Here is a 17,991-nt window from a genome sequence, read left to right as displayed (position 1 = left end):
TTTTTTAATTAATTTTTTTTAAAAAATGTATTATTAAAATATGATTCTTATGGGCCTTGAGATATAGCAGCTGCATGCTAACAGAATTACAAGGATGTTGTCTTTCTCGGAGAGAAATCATGGAATTTGTCAGGTTCGGAATGTGGTCCTTGTAGGTTTTCAGGAGAACCTATCGATTCAAAGTTTGTGGCTCAGGAGAGCCTATGGCTTCAAAGGGAATGGGGGGACCTGCTCCTATTTTCAACCATGATTTTTTTGATGAGTACATATTTTCAACCATGATGGGGAATGCTCTATTAGTTTTTCTTTGGCATTATATATATATATATATATATATATATATATATTTATTTATTTATTTTCGAAAGTTTAAGCAAACACACTCAAATCACTTAAAATATTGTTCCTAACAAGACTCCAATGTTGAACGCCTTATGGTTCAGAATCAGTTAATAATTTCTTGTAAAATTGTCAAAGTGTAATGGCAATTGAATTGCTAATTAGTAAACTGATATCCGCCATATATACTCTATTCAAAGTACATTTAAAAATAATAATTAATTAATGGTGATTGTAGTCAATTTTTGGAATGTCAAACGAATTGAGCCAAGACAAACCGAGTTGAAGACTATTTATAGGCTCAATTTGAGTTTTATATCGACTTTTGATCAAAGACCGAGCTAAAGACTATTTGTAGGCTCAATTTGAATTTTATACCGACTTTTGAACTTCAAATTGGCTCGAATCGTTCAAGAACGTGTTTAGTTTAACTGATGAAAGTATACTATTTTTAAAAATCTTAAATCAAATTTCTTAATATTTTTATTTTTATTATATTTTTGAAGTCCCTTCTCAATTAATAATATATAAAAAAAAAAGGGGGTACAAATCTTGTAAAAATTTAATACCAAAAAAGAAACACAAAAAACATGTGTTCAAAGGGAGAGTCTATAAGAGCCAACGTGTCAATGTCTATGCAAGCTGTACATTCACAAGCACAAGCTCAGTCACAACCTCAACATCTTGAATCTGCAAATTGAGTTGACACTCAACTTGTTTGTTTAATGAATGAAGAGGAGTCACTTCAATTATTCATCACCGTCCATATTCATATCTAAATATATATATATATATATATATTCATAGGCCCGATACAGGTGTGGGCAGAATCCATCCCATACGTAGGACCATTCGGCCCAACACTTTGGTTGGAGTGTTGGTCACTACTCTTAAAGTAAAAGATGTTTTCCAAAGATTGTGCACAGAAAATTTGTTTCAGTTGTATTAGCTTAAGCAGGCTGAGTTTATTTATTAGTAGAGGGAGTATATAATTTGTTTGGTCTTAACCCAATTCGAAACTTATATATATATATATACATTGCCATATCCTTACAACCAATTCTAGCCCATATTGGACTAATCTAAAGGCATCTGTCCAACCCGTGGAAGCCCAGAGTAAAAAAAAAAAAAAAAAAAAAAATGATGAAGCCCAAGGAATTTAAAGCAGGTCGTGATGTATTTATTATTCATCAAGTCCTCTACATTTCAGCCTTTTGGCACTAATACACTTGAATAAAAGGGCTGGGAAAATAGGTCATTAATATTAGAAAAATGATAAGTAGTCCAGAGCCAAAATACTTGGATTTTATTTTTTTGGCTTAGTGAGGAATGACGTCATCATCGTCCCCTAATATAAATTAAGGGATAATTACACTGACCTCTCCTGAATTTTCGTCAACCTACACTAATCTTCCTTCTTGTTTGTCATATTACACTCACCTCCCCTAACAAGAATATAAGAGGGATGGTGTTAATAAAAAGAGTACAATTACAAATTTACCCTTTATCCACCCTCTTTCTTTACAATAACACGGTGCTCCGAACACCATCTCCGGCGAACCCAGTTGAGTATACTCGGCTTCATGATATCCACAAATATAAGTGGGATAATTCAACCGATTTTGGTCAGCCAACTTGACTATTTTTGCCCCCTTCATTTGATTGATGATGAGCAAGTGGGCATAAAAGGGTTGGCATTTGTTAGAAATTTGGTGTGAATGGAAGTTGTTAATCAATGAGTGTCTAACTGGAGTGGTGTTCTTCACACGTAATTCAACGTGGTTGAGGATGGGTTGGAAAGTAAGGATAACATGATGACCATATTTGTGAGTTTGGGTTATAAACGTTGACAGAACATAATATGTTGTAGCAACGTGAATTTATGGTGTGAATGGTTATCGATACAATTTATGAAGAGACGTGACAGTTGTACGTTGAACCATTGCAACCTATGCCATTGCATCTGATGGTGGTAAACATGCAAGTGACGTGACTGTTAAAGAAGTAAAAGTCACTTAGTTAATCTGGAAAGGTGCGATATAATGAAGAGAGGCAACCAATCCAACAGACACCACTTTTGTCTATGAAGAGACATGACCAATTCAAGAGACACCACATTTTCTATAAATACCCCAGGCTGTTATCATTTTCAATTCGTACAATTTTCCATTCTTCTCTCCCTCTCTCAACTTGAACCCAACCCAAGTAGGTGTGGGTTCAAGCCATGGTCAAGTGGTCTGAGCCACTTAGGCCCAAAACCAATTTCATTGAGCCATATTAAATTTGGTCTGAGCCATTTGGTTCGGATTGCACCCAATTCATTATTTATATAGTATAGATGCATTTTTGAGTCAGAGAGAGTATTACACGGAGAAGGTTCGTCGTATCCACGAGTTTGTAGTGCTGCTACTGGTGGATGTAGACCGTTGTATCCTAGGAGATAGACGCCACTGAGTCCGTTAGCACCATAGCGGGGCGAATCTGTCTTAAGGACATAGTATCCAATACTAGCCTCGGTCCAGGTTCTTTATTTATTATTTATTATTTTATTATTTTATTTTACATATTTAATTAAATATATAGTTGCATATTTAATTAATCATTTCTTAGCATATTGTTAATTATCTCATAGCATATTAGTATAATGGTTGTTATATCTTAAATGTCACATGAAGCATATATTTTTACCAACAATCTTAAGACAGATTCATTCCTTGCGTAGATTTTATTATATCTTTCTATTTAAGATATAAACAAGTAGATATTATACTAATAGTTGAGATATGATAAAATAATGTTATATACATTATTATATGATAATATGTTAAATATTAATGCATTCAATATTATGTGAAATTGAAGCATGTTATATTACTAAATTATTGAATTATTTATATAATTCAATATTGGTTGAATTATTTTAATTTTGTAATATAATATTATGTAGTATATTATATTATCTTAAATTTGTGCTAACTAGAGATAGGAAAAGGTATTTCATTCTTTTTATTAATGATTGCACAAGATGATGTTATCTATATCAGTTACGTAGCAAAGATAAAGCCTTAGAAATGTTTAAACATTACAAAAATGAGGTTGAGATTCAACTTGACAAGGTGTTAAGAAATGATAGAGTTCGTGAATACGAATCATCATTTGCTGATATTTATTCAGAACATTATATCATTCACGAAGAAATGATGAATGCTATGTTGACAAGTTCTGGTTTAACTCAGAATTTGTGGGGGAAAGTTTTGTTTTCCGCAAATTATGTTATCAATAAAATACCTTAAAAGAAACTAATGTGACATCATATGAATTATGGAAAGATCAAAAAACCTTCTTATAAATTCTAGAAGTGTGAGGGTGTTTAACTAAGTTTGCAGTTCCTACTTCTAAGAAAGTTAAAGTGGGACCTATAATGTGGCAACCTTGTGGGTGGGTGTGCCGTGGGCGGGTGCAAGAGGCACTGACATGCTATCACATTGAACAAGTTATAGGTGTACAGTCCCACACCACCTACGTAAGGGAAAGGTAAAGTGATTTTATGTAGTGGTGTTATCTCCAATTGGTACGAGGCCTTTTAAGATAAAATCCAATAACAAAATTGTGCGGGCTTGATCCCAAAGTAGACAATATCATACTATGTGATAGAGTGAATCGTTACATAAAACCTTTGATAGGTTATAACATCAGTGCATATCATTTTCTTGCAGGCTAGAACGTCTACATCTTTTGGTCCTAATTTTCTAGCATGTTTATTGGAGAATGAGCCATAAATATTTTTTCTTAAATTAATCATGTGAGATAATATGAAACTATATTGTTATGAATATTATTTTTATAAATGTTTACTTTTATTTGATACTATAATATTGAACTATGTAGTTGAATTACTTAATGTGCATTGTAATTCAAATTTACAACATAATTTATTTAATATATGATATTATTGAATTTTGTATGAATTCATGACTGGTTTGTGTATATAATACAACAAACAAAAATTGACTAGTCCAACTATGTCAATTCTCTCGATAGTCAAAGGAAAAAAGATCTATACTAGTGTTTAAAATACATATAGTTGTGAATGGGCTGACTAAGAGAAGATTTTCCAATAACTCTAAAGAGTTTAATGGAAAATGTTATGGATACACTAAGCAAGTACACCGAGACATGCTAAATCAAGCTAGTCAGCTCTGGTGTACAATTTAGCTAAAAGCTAAAATGTTACTGAGTTGCAAACTAGTTAGCTTAGCTACAAGTTAAAATGATTAATGAGGTGCACAGAACCTAAGAGGAAGATGAAAAACTGTCAGTTGGTTCTAGCTCTTAACTTGATAGTAAAAAACACGAGGGTGATGAATAGTTATTTTAGCCATAAGCTATTTGAGCTATTCATCATATCTGCTCATGTAGGAGAGAATAATACTACTTGTAAAGTATTAGTTTTTGAAGAATATTCTTCAAAACAAATTACTCTACTACCAAGGTAAACTACTTAGATAAGTGTGTACTAAAGTTATGAACTACTAGAATTGATAGCTAAACAAACTTAACTTCAAGCTAGCGGTAATAGCTGAAAAGTGGGTGTTCATCATAACCTAGTAGTGAGATATGAGAAGAGTGTACTTAATCTAAGCTAGTAATGATAGTTAAGAACGCACTTTTAACTAGTAATGATAGCTGAGAAGTGAGTGCTCACTCTGTGGTGATTGTATCCAAAGCTTAAATAATAAGATAATTATTTGCTTAAATGATTGAGTTATGTGATATGTGACACATGAAAGGTTATAATATGTTAATATGACTGACTTAACATGAACCTAAATATGAATAACTCAATTTATAAATATAAAAGATGTAAAAGTAAATATTAATTAGAGCCCATTTTAGTTAATATCTTTAGCCATTCACGGTAATGTCGGTGAATTATTATAAGAATATGCTAGAGATAAAGTGAGTACATATGCACTAGAGACTGTTATATATACTTGTTGAGAAGCGAATATAGAACCTTGGAAAGGTAGATGAGGTGAAATATTTAATATATGGTATTTCAAGAGTTGGAAAACCATAAGAAATATATCATATATAAAATTTCAAGATTATCCCAAAGTTGTGGGGGGATATTGTCCATAGATAAAATTTGCTATGAGTTACCTCACCAAATAAGAAATACTTATAAATGTAGGGTTCTTAATCCTAAGAAATTTTAGATAGAACCAAAAATCATTTATAGTATTATAACAATAGTGCATGTTGTTTCCTATGAGGAAAATATTATGGAACAACTAGAAAGTTCTTTTTCCAGCGGAAGAGCTGAGTTATTTGTTCTAGTTGAAGAGTAAAGTGTGCAAGCTTATAAGTCTTTGAGTGGATTAAAGCTAGTACCAAGACAATGACATAAATGTGATGTATAAGTCATTGTATGCCTTAAAAAAATTAATGATATCCTAATTAGTATATTTGATATGAAAGATTTAACATCTAATAACATAGTATATTCTCAATAGAGTGAGATTGAGATAATACTAGTTACGATAACAAAAGCCTAGCTAACTTTTGTAGATGTAAATCTCAAATATAAATACTAGCCAAAGTATATCATTGGTTGAGATTCCAAGGCATCTTAATAATTGTGTTTAATTGCACATTTTCAATCCAGGATCGGATCACTGAAAAATAATAAATTGGGTAGTTGAGATACACCCTAAATCCAATATTGCATAGATCAAGGTATCTAACTAAATTGGAGGTATAACAGTGATGCAATTTGGATATAGGATGTTAAAGACTTCAAATCCAATAGTGGATACGTCTTTTATATTAAAGGTGTAGTTCTATGTTCTTAATATAACTCAAAGTTAGAAATTTTGAATAAATCAAATAGGGAAGTCAATAGACTTCAACTAGAGGACATTTCAATTTAAGTCTACACCTGTGCCACTAAAGAAAATGATATTGCTAACAATAAGCAATTTTAGGGCACAAAGTATACAGTTGCTCTCACCTGGAGAAATCTCTGCAGAGTGTAATATTTCTAAACACAACCTTGTGGCCACATATAAAATTGAGGGTTGTACTAGAAAGCAATTCTACAGATTATCGAGGGGAATGGGATTAAAAGCCGAAAGCTAACGAGTTACCTTAATGGAAACCCAACCTAGTTGACTGGAGATCTCAAGATCTAGGTTCAAAGGGACAACAGAAATTCTGAGTGACTCAGCAGAAGCACTGGGAAGATATAAATCTTCTACCCATTTTTATGATGAGACAGTGCTACCTACAGCGATGATTAGGATAAGCTACGCTTTTAATGACTCTTATACCTTGAAAATTCAATTGGGGTATGGTAGGATACTCTTAATAAGAAGTCACCTATATGAGTGTGAAGTGGGGCCGTTTCTATGAGAACTATAAAGGCTAAGTTTTCTGGAGCACTCATTGAATATCAGGAGTTGTTCAGGGCCAAAATGAACACAACAATAAGAACCAACTTTGTGAGGAAAGGTACTGTGTGTTTGTTATTGTCTTGGTTTACACAAACGGCTGAACAGTTCAAGACATCGCGCTCACTGGTTAGCCAGTAAATCCGATAGCAATACACTAGGGAAGGTTCAAAGCCAAAAGCTACCTATCCTGATGCAGTAAATTTTCGATTATACGCTCTCTAGTGTCTGCATTATCATTTGCATTTTAGCAGCCAATTTCCATTCATGTGGGGATTGTTAGAAATTTGGTGTGAATGGAAGTTGTTAATCAATGAGTCTCTAACTGGAGCGGTGTTCTTCATACGTAATTCAACGTGGTTGAGGATGGGTTGGAAAGTAAGGATAACATGATGACCATATTTGTGAGTTTGGGTTATAAATGTTGACAGAACATAATATGTTTTAGCAACGTGAATTTATGGTGTGAATGGTTATCGATACAATTTGTGAAGAGACGTGATAGTTGTACGTTGAACCATTACAACCCATGCCATTGCATCTGATGGTGGTAAACATGCAAGTGACGTGACTGTTAAAGAAGTAAAAATCACTTAGTTAATCTGGAAAGGTGCGATATAACGAAGAGAGGCAACCAATCCAACAAACACCACTTTTGTTTATGAAGAGACATGACCAATTCAAGAGACACCACATTTTCTATAAATACCCCAGGCTGTTATCATTTTCAATTCGTACAATTTTCCATTCTTCTCTCCCTCTCTCAACTTGAACCCAACCCAAGTAGGTGTGGGTTCAAGTCATGGTCAAGTGGTCTGAGCCACTTAGGCCCAAAACCAATTTCATTGAGCCATATTAAATTTAGTCCGAGCCATTTGGTTCGGATTGCACCCAATTCATTATTTATATAGTATAGATGCATTTTTGAGTCAGAGAGAGTATTACACGGCAAAGGTTCGTCGCATCCACGAGTTTATAGTGCTGCTACTGGTGGATGTAGACCGTTGTATCCTGGGAGATAGACGCCACTGAATCCGTTAGCACCATAGCGGGGAGAATCTGTCTTAAAGACATAGTATCCAATACTAGCCTCGGTCCAGGTTCTTTATTTATTATTTATTATTTTATTATTTTATTTTACATATTTAATTAAATATATAATTACATATTTAATTAATCATTTCTTAGCATATTGTTAATTATCTCATAGCATATTAGTATAATAGTTGTTATATCTTAAATGTCACGTGAAACATACATTTTTACCAACAGCATTTTCATATCAGAGTGAGCCATCCAGCTCCAACCCCTATATTTACGAAAGATATGGGATTAGGACCCAATCCAGCTCCAACTTCTCCAGTATCTATGGCCAGTGATGCGGATCATTCCAATGTGGACACTGATGTCAAAGTTGGTCTCCAAGTCTACAAAGGTCACAAGAATTGCATGTGCTAGGGTGATGGGTGTGAGTTTTGGGTCTAAGCGAAAGTATGTCACGAGTGGGTCAGATTGTGAGTGTGAGTATGCAAAGCTCCGAACACCATCTCCGGCGAACTCGTTGCATGAAGCGTTTCCGGCGAAAGTGCACCCGAAAGACAACTTGCCAGACTAAAATGGGTTTACGCCAAAACTATGAGCTCGCCGTCACAATGGAGCTTTGCCGTTAGCCTTCGTGAGCTTCGCCGATGGATTCTTCATTCCTCGCCGGTGAGTTCTTCATGTCGCGGTTTGTCCTCGCCGGTAAGCTCCTTTACTGCTGTTCATCATTGCTCGCCCCCGTTCTTGTTTGCTCGCCGGCCCATCCTTGCTAAATTCAATGCTTGAATCAGGGCCGGATCCTTACACTATGTTGCTCACTGCCGTAGCTTGCTCGGCGAAACCCAGTTCCAGCGAGACTCCAGCATCGTCTTAAGCTCAGGCCAACCTTCAACACCCTTTCACGATGAAGCGTCCCGGCACCATCACAGACTGCCCATTGCTAGTTTTACCTTCCCAGCAACCATTGTTGCCCTTATCAAAAGCTAAGCGCTCTCTCTCTGGGTCTATATTTCTTTGTCTACAAATTTGTGGTTCTGATGTGGTTCAGTCCGAACTGGGTTTTGCTGTCACCGAAACGAAGGAAGGTCTCAAGAGACAACGATTTTGTTGTCACCGGAGTTGCAGTTTGTTCGCCGAACTGGGTTTCACACCGAGGAGTGTTCTTGCCGATTTGGTGGCTGATTGGTTCATTCAAGCTACGCTGCTACTTGGACGATGTGTCTCGGAGGTTCACCGGAATGGTGAGCCCAAACTGAAGCTCGTCGATCGGTTTAGGTGAAGATGATACAAACTGTAGCTCACAAGGGTAGAATGGGAATTTGATAAATAAAAAAGGAAAAATTACATATAAATGGAGTCAAAGTTGAAAGTTCCATATTTCTCTAAAATGGATTGCTGAGGTGGCACATGGTTTTTTACTGTTTAAAAAATTGTGGTGCCTAAAATGCCCTTCCCAAACAAAAAAGTAGTACCTTCCGTTCAAAAAAGTAGTACCTTCAGTTTAAAAAAGTAGTACATTCGGAGAAAAAATAGTATCTTCGCAGGTGTTTTAAAAACAGGGTACCTGGACGCCAAAAAGTAGTACCTTCAGTTCAAAAAAGTAGTACCTTCGAAGAAAAGGTAGTACTTTCGCGGAAGGGTATTTTAAGCACCACAATTTCTAAACAGTAAAAAACCATGTGCCACCTCAGCAATCCATTTTAGAGAAATATGGAACTTTGACTCAGCCTCTAAGTAAATATGGAACTTTGACTCCATTTATATGTAATTTTCCCAATAAAAAATAACTGACATCATCATTTTCTGTCAGAAACAGTGTTTTCAATTAATGGGAAACAGTGTTTTCAATTAATGGGGCAACATATTTCAACACTTTCATAAATACAACATCACATATATAACCTAACATATCCACATAAAATTTACTTCTACGCTATTATAATGTATTACCATTCATGCAAGCACTTTCTAACATGTACCATATGTTGGCAGATTATCCTTCCTATTTTATAAATTTCCGTCACTCCAAAAATAGGCGAAAGAGGGTGCTAGGGAAGACAAGTGGTTCTATTACATAAGTTTTAAATTACAATACTATTTATTCACTATAAATAAATACAATACTATAGATTGTGATGGGCATAATGGTAAAAACAAGAACAACAATCACAAACTCAAAATCAAATTGCAAATAACATGACACATAATTTCAAAAGCGAAGACAAAATCAAAATCAATTTCAGCCGAATCCGATCTATGATGATCGATCCCCCATGACAGTGTTGATGATGGACAGGGCAAAGGCTCATTTTCCATCACCATCAATAACAGAAAAATCCTCTTGTACTGAGACCAATTATGCCATAATACAGTGAAGGATTTTGCATCAAAGAGTCCATCGATACATTCAGGTTTTGATTTCAAGAAATTTTAAATTAGATGCTTCGTCTTGTTGGTTTGTTCGGGGTGTGAGCAGTGGGATGTTAATGAATCCATAAAACAAGAAATCATGCATCACTATCACCCTCTTCCCAATCCTTGTTCCATCCCTCCTCAAACCCGGAACAAACCAATAAGACGAACTAAGTTATTTCAAACCACATGACACAGATATAACAGAATGATAGGAACAAGTGAGTGAATCAGCCAATTGAGACGCACAGCTACACATAAAACAAGAGGTGAGTGTAATATGACAAATAAGAGGGGAGGTCAGTATAAGTTGACAAAATCTAAATAAAGATTAGTGTAATTATCCCTAAATATAAATATAATTGATGTGTCTAACTTTAGGACTCACTCGACTACGAATGGTTTAATGATTAAATATGTTAAATAGATAATAAGATACTATTTGACTATCACGTGTCAAAAGAGTCGCCAGAATACAACCTAATGTCAATTGTAGCATGAAACAAAAGACACCATTTTTTATCCAATTATACCCATTTCAATCCCATTTACACACTCATTTTACACTCAATTTTTAAGGGTAATATTATTTGATCAAACATCAACCATATTAACATCTTATAATATATCTAAATTCTACTTCACAAGGCTTGGAATATAAAAACCTCAAAGAGGTTCAGTTATAATTGCTATATAATTTGAAAACTAATATATTATAGTAAAGGGCAAAAAAAAAATCCATAAACTATGTCAGAATTTGCAAATAACTTTTTTAAAGTATATTTTGTGCACATTTAGTTGCAAAATGCTCTAATGCCTTGACTATATTTTATTAAATGACCATAACGCCCTTTCTATTGAATTATACTTGATTTATTTTTCTTATTGAAATAAATTATGGAAAAAATTCATATTAATCTGATGACATATTCTTCACCAAATTTGCATAAACTTACCTTTAATTTTTTTAATAAAAATATCAAGTAAATTTTTTTTAAAACAATTTAAGTAATTTCTTAATTTTTCATGAATATATTGCATAAAAAAAGAATGTATTTTGTATTTAAGTAATTTATTAATTTTTCATAAATCTATTGCAAGAAAAAGAATGTACTTTTATGGTTAAAAAGTTTGAACTGAGTATAATAAGTTTTATTATAAATAATAAGGTTTTAATTATAACTTAATCATTTTATAAAATTGTACTTACAAATATTTTTATTTATTATTTTCAATTTTATGATAAATTGATAGTAATAATAAAATTCAGATAAATGGTATAATTAATATTTTGATAAAAGAAAAGATAATAAAAATAATTTAATAAGAAGTCACAAATTTAATGAGAAAGAGTAAAGTGGTCTTTTGTAATGAATTCGTCCTTAATTGTAATAAATTAATAATTCAAGAGAACAATTTGTAGTTAAGGGGAATTATTTACAAAAGTATAATAGTTTAAGAAATTTTTTTCTACTTTACCCTATATTATGTTACAAGTTAGTGAGGAAAAAATATATATATTATAAGTTAGTCTGCATTATAATTTTCAAAATTTCGTGATCTTGGCATATATATTTGCATAATTGCAAGTGTACTCACTGAGGGGAACATCGAAAGTTTGCTTTTGCCTTTTTCAGCGCGACTAGAAATCATCATATTCATCCACGCTTGCACTTCTCCACATAAAGGTCAAGTCCCCCCATTTTTTTATAATTTATGTTTTAATCCCATTATTCTTTAATATCAAACCGTTATACTACAGATTAACATCCATTCTCAACCACGCACAGATAAAGCCTCACTCTTTTGTAGTCATCCCATAATAATAATGCTACGTACCTCCATTGAGATTTGTTTTATAACACGTGAACTCAATTTATTGTAATAAAAACATAAAAATAAAAAAACTCAATTTATTCAATTTACTACTTACTATTTAATTTGTAACATCCAAATTAACCTCTTGTTTTAAATTTGCATGGCTGATACCTAAATTACATAAAGCGAGAGCGGGAGTAAAAATCAATTCAAGAGCGGGAGCATAAAATCGGTAAAATTAAATCATAAATAATATAAACGAAAGTAAAAACATACGCGGAACGTGAGTGAGGGCCAAGGGCGTATTTAGGGGATGGGAAAAAAAAAATTATTAATAGCATTAGCTCACCCAAAAAAATATTAGATCACCCCGTTGACAATTCTTAGATCCGCCCTTAGCGAGAGTGTAGTACGAGCGTAAAAGCGACACCTATCAAGAATGATTGTGTGATTTAACCTGATACATGTATTGATGTGAGACATATATTTGGACACTTGTGTGCATTATTGTTGATAGTTAAATAAATAAGGTAAATTGTACTGATTTTTTCTAAAGCTTTGTCAAATTACATAGAGTTATAGGGTAAACTGTACTGATTTTTTCTAAAGCTTTGTCAAATTACATAGAGTTAAAGCGTATCATGTTTATTATTTTGACCTTCTTCCTTGAGGTCTAGTGCGAGTGCTCAATGACCTCCCCGTCACTCAAGAATTATTTATATAATACCTAAATTGCCCTTATGCTATGCTAAAAAGACATTAATGACCTTATAATTCTATGCAAACTACAAGAATTCCATATATATGGATATAATGCAAGTGTTTGTGCTAATTTAATGTGAAATAATTTACAAAATATTTTATTTACTAATTTATTATATTTAAATAAATTAACATTAAAGAAGTTGTCGGCTGTGGGAGGAGATGGCGGTGGAAGAAGTTGCCGAGGGTGAGGGAAAATTGTTGCGGATGGGAGGAGGAGAGAGGAAAGAGAAACAGAGAGCCGAAGATTAAAATGATGTTTTTACTTGTAGTAAGACAAAGATAATATGGTATATTATGGGAAGAAAATGATGAGGGTAATAAAATCTTTTAATTTGATAATTAAAATATTATTAAATCAGATAAGGGCATAAAAACATTTAATGTGACATATATCTTTTTCAATTTTAAAATTTTAAAACTTGATTCTGCACAATACAGTACTGCATTAGTCATGTGTGTGCATGATCACAGAGTGTAAGTGTTGTGACCGTAGGATGCGATACAGCACCTGAAGTGCAGTGCATTTGATTCACTCAAAGAGAATCAAACGACTGGGGTTATAGGTACAACTATTTTTCGTACTGTGAACCTAATCAAACGGATGAAAACAACATATCAGCGTAAAAGGTGGGACCAAAGTAATTGCTAACCACAGTGTTGCATGATTGCCAGAGGTGTAATTAAACGCGTGAAATCAGTAGCGCGTGGGATACACATATATATTTAGTTGAGAAGGTCAACCACTAGTCACTTTGGAGTCTAACGGCCGAGATTCGATTTGCCAACAAAATCGTACGTGTGATTTGTTAAAAACTATAATTAAAACTGTTTAAACTGAACCAAAATCAAATTACCCAATAAACTAATCAAACTTGAGATTCAAAAAAAACCATTAGAAGAAGCATCCCAGTCTCTACCTCTCTGATCACTCTTCGATCTCCATAGCCAGCCAATGCCATCCTCTTCACCTTGAGATCTTCACCTTCCCGAACCTACCTCTCACTTTCACCATCAACCCCTTCTCCCTCCCTTTAAATCCCCTCACTCACTCTCTCTCTACTTTCTCTCTCTAAAACTCAGCACTAAAGCTGCCGGTTGGCTTTCTGTCAAATTTAATGGAAGCCTTTTAACTTAAATGCTCTTTGTCAATGCTGGTCAGCCTTTTAGCTCTTTCTGTCTCTTGCATTCTCTACAATCTCTCTTTAATTCATTATTGCTCTACTTTTCCATTTTCATTTCCATTCTCAATCTCAATATTTCAAAACCCTAGTTGTATACTTTTGTGAGTTCAAATTTTGAGAGAGATGACTTCGTTGAATTCTCGTGATGAGAAACAGAGGAAGCCATTACCGAAGGCTCTGATGTTGAAGGATTATCTGTTGGATGATCTTAGCTCGTGTTCATCCAACGGCTTCCGATCGTATCCGCGGCGACAGTGCTGCACAACCGTCCGATTCCTTCTGGAGATTGATCTCAAGAGCAGAGTCGACAGAGACTCCTCCGATCATGCAAAACGGCTTCTCAGGAGCAAGTCCAAATCGGCGTCGTCGACAATGTCGAAGTTACTGAGAGCTTCGGAGGCTGTAATTAACTCCGTCAAGAACCTCCCGTTCGCCGCCGTCAAGCCTCCGTCGTCTTCGAAACCGAACAATCCTAAGAAGGCCATTTTGCCGAGGAGCCTCTCTCGGAAGCTGTTGAAGCGAAGCTTCTGGAAGAAAACCGATAAAGAGATCCAACGGTGGAGATCTCTCCGTGAATTACTCCAAGAGAAAGAGAAACCGGTTGATTTCTCTCCCTCCATCACCACCGTAACCACCAAAGCCGCCGCCGCCGCCGCCACCACAAGCAGTACTTCAGTTAGTGAAAGCAATACTAACAATAACAGTTGGTCAGATAGTGATTTTACAACTGATTATTTACTGTGCTCAAGCGGTAATTCAGTGAATTCAGGCGTAAACGACGGCGTAGAGAGCAGAAATCTCTCACCGGAAAAGGTAGTCAGCAAGAGAGTAGGCGTAACAAACACCACCAACTCCGTGGAAAACACAAAGGTGAGAGTTTTTTTAAATACTTCGCACCTACAATTATATTATTAGCGTCTCTGATTCATTTGTTTAAATTCAAGATTAGATCTCCACTGTTCATTCATCATTCTTCATCTTTGCTTATTTAAATATTTAATTAGAATATTTTATTTTTTGAAAATTTGATTTTCACGGCAGGAGGGACGGTTAAAAAAAAAAAAAAAACACAGCTGGAGCTCTGGGGTTTAATGAATTTCACGTGTGGGGTATATCTTGGGAACTATAGAGTACGTCTAGGACCACGAAATTAAAATGCCATTGAGTGTTTCGAGGCCATCGATCCCGCTACGCGTTGTCTATTTGCGGGATCTACGGCGTCGAAACTCGGAGTGTTAGATAAGTATCGTAGTAGTAAACAACTAACGCTGATGCTGAGAATTGACCGTGTCAGTGTGTGTGACGATACTTTCATTGCTTTTATTTAAGTGATTGAAATATTGTCGGCAACGGAAGGTGTTTTTGGGTTATATTATTGGTGGGTTTGTTGTGTTGCTTGGAAAAATTATTAATTAAATGGGCTAGACAGATGTTTTTTTCTTGTCAAGTAGTGGGTTGACCATGACATGTCTAAGCTGGTTCTTGGATTTTAGTTCTCTTAGGCTCGAGTAGTTTGTCTTTTACTCATTATAGAAACATAGTTGTGTTAGTTCAACTACTCGTAACAAGTTTGACCATCATGCTATTTTATTGGTAAATGGTAATTTTTCAACGTAGTACCATCACTCATACTGTCACCATACCATACAATTGCATGCTGATTTATTTACTCATTTCTTTTTCCACCAGAATTGAATATAGGGTAGGTACCAAAAGAGTGAGCTAGTATGTGTGCACAAAAAAATTAAGTTGTTTGTTTTGTAGCATTGCAAGTGGGCATGTACCTCAGCCCCAACCATACTCGACCCACAATCCAAATGCAATTGAATTTATTTATTTATTATTATTTTTAAGATCAGCAAAATGAAAATTCAACATTCAATCACAAAAGCAATAATTTTATATTTTTGTAGTGGAGTGATAATGATTTTGAAATTTTGAGGGTGAATAGATAGTATCATTTAATAACTTAAATTTTGAGTTGTTGATTCGTCGGGTACCTAAAGTTTAAGCCATGCGTATACCCCTGACTTCATTCTATTTCTTTTTCTCCTTTATTTGTAATCCTTTCCTTGGTAGTGATTTCTGTGACTTCGCATTAACTTGATGAATCATAGCAGAAAGAGTGGTCAAATGAGGAGGAGAAGGAACAATTTAGTCCGGTGTCCGTACTGGATTTTCCATTTGACGAAGAAGAAGAGGCATCCTCACCATTCCAAAGTAGGCTCGCCCGCATGGAAGGTATCTCTCTCTATATAGACATCAAAATAAAAGCCATACGTACTCAACGCTGCTAAGAGAACCAATTTCTTGATTTAAGGACTCAGCTGCCCTCTGCTACTGAGGCCCATAATCAAGGCATAAAGCAGTATTAAATTGCTATTTCTTCAGTTTATTTTTTTGTCTAATATTGAATTGTGATTAGCTGAACTTAATTATAGAATAGAATTCGAAGTTCAAATTTGTACGTAAGGGTGCAATTATATATGCACCAATATCCAACTGTCACTGACCAAAAAAAAATGGTGTTTGATGAACAGGAACTAAACAAAAGCTCATGCAGAAGATCCGACGGTTTGAAAGCCTTGCTCAACTGGAACCAGTGGACTTAGAAAAACGGATTGCATTGTCAGAATCCAATGACGAATCGCTTGAATCCCCAATGCAGCCTTGCTCAGTGTCGGTCCAATACAACATCACGGCGGACAAAGAAGAAGAGGAAAGCAAAACAGAAAAGGCGCTAGAGTTCCTTAATCTTCTGAAAATGACAATCCCATCAAACAGCTTCAAGTTTAATGCAGACAATCTGTTGTTGGATTTCTTCAGAGAGTCATTAACTGCAACTCATGCACGCTCCAATGTGGGAAAAGGCGGTGAGCAATTTGAGTACGAGCAGGTAAATGTAGCGAATGATTGGATTAATGGGCAGCCCCGCGAATTGTTGCTTGAATGGGAGGTGCAGAAGAACAGGCAAGCATGTATTAGAGATATGGAGGAGGAAGGGAGGTGGAGAATGTTGGATGAAGACAAAGAAGAGGTGGCTTTGGGGTTGGAGGATCAAGTTTTTGCTTCTCTGATTGATGAGCTTCTGATTGATCTCTTCTCATCCTAGATGATCATTCAACTTAGAGTATTGGGACAACTCTTGTTTTTATCATGAGTGCCAGCCACCAGAGGCAATTAGAATGACTACGGGAGAATGTTTTGTTCTCCTTTTCCTTTTTCTTAGTATAAAAGTAGGGAGATTTTGAGATTTTAGTGGACCAGCTCTGGTTTTTACTGAATCATCTCGATTATTTTTTTTTTCTCTCTGATATTGATCAGTTATGCTTGATCTTATGGTTCAGAAAATGCCTCCTGTTCTCTTTTGTGTGTGTGTGTGTGTGTTTTTCCCTCCCTCTCTCTCAATTTTTGTCCATCTTCTCCTAATTCCCTTTTCCCCAGTCATGCCGGCGGCCTCTTCTAGTGAATGTTTCTAGAATGATTTTGGAAAATTTTGGAAGTCTGTAGAAGCAATGATGATTATTGTTGCTTTATTAAAAAATTGTTGTGTACATTGGGACAAACATAGTTATTAGTTGACAAGAAGCTTGCCTATGGATTAAATGGTTTTCTAAATAATCACGGAACACATCAATTGTGATTTATGAGTTAGATTTCATATTCTAATTATGCACATGCTTATATACCAGATGGAAGTAGTAGAAAGAGATCGTGTGATACCAAAAATTTTAGATTATAAAATTTTAAATAGTTTCTTTATCTTTGACATCTTTTAGGAAACAAGTACCTTACCTGAAAAAAAAAAAAAAAAAAAACCCCCTTACAAGTAATTTACTGTATAAGCTCTTTTGTATATCTAGTCATATGAACTCAATGTGAAATTTATCTCCCAGTGTTTTTTACTTATTTTTCAAAACAAAACAAAGCAATGAAATACCACTAAAGGTTGTAAACTTGTACTGCATGAGTTTCCTGAGAAA

The 17,991-nt window shown here is 34.8% G+C and overlaps 1 protein-coding gene across 1 annotated transcript; it reads left to right on the top strand.

The window, feature by feature from the left end:
- The first annotated feature begins 13,693 nt into the window (after nucleotides 1–13,693).
- LOC132307851 (uncharacterized) lies at nucleotides 13,694–17,955 on the top strand. Its single transcript, XM_059805722.1, has 3 exons — nucleotides 13,694–14,878; nucleotides 16,129–16,249; nucleotides 16,549–17,955. The coding sequence occupies exons 1-3, from the start codon at nucleotides 14,132–14,134 to the stop codon at nucleotides 17,118–17,120; spliced, it is 1,440 nt and encodes a 479-aa protein (XP_059661705.1). The 5' UTR covers nucleotides 13,694–14,131; the 3' UTR covers nucleotides 17,121–17,955.
- Nucleotides 17,956–17,991: the final 36 nt, after the last annotated feature.

This window comes from Cornus florida, unplaced genomic scaffold (genome assembly GCF_030987335.1).
Source record: "Cornus florida cultivar Cherokee Brave unplaced genomic scaffold, ASM3098733v1 CherokeeBrave_3.0.0_Hap2_Chr05, whole genome shotgun sequence".
Lineage (NCBI taxonomy): Eukaryota > Viridiplantae > Streptophyta > Magnoliopsida > Cornales > Cornaceae > Cornus > Cornus florida.
The sequence above is the reverse complement of the archived record's forward strand: the minus strand, read 5'-3'. Positions and strand labels throughout refer to the sequence as shown.

Bases quoted from the DNA above. Each gene is read 5' to 3' on its own strand.
- LOC132307851 (XM_059805722.1), top strand. From the start codon at position 14,132: ATGACTTCGTTGAATTCTCGTGATGAGAAACAGAGGAAGCCATTACCG. The intron at 14,879-16,128 runs GTGAGAGTTTTT...GAATCATAGCAG, and splicing joins ACTCCGTGGAAAACACAAAG to AAAGAGTGGTCAAATGAGGA. The intron at 16,250-16,548 runs GTATCTCTCTCT...TTTGATGAACAG, and splicing joins TAGGCTCGCCCGCATGGAAG to GAACTAAACAAAAGCTCATG.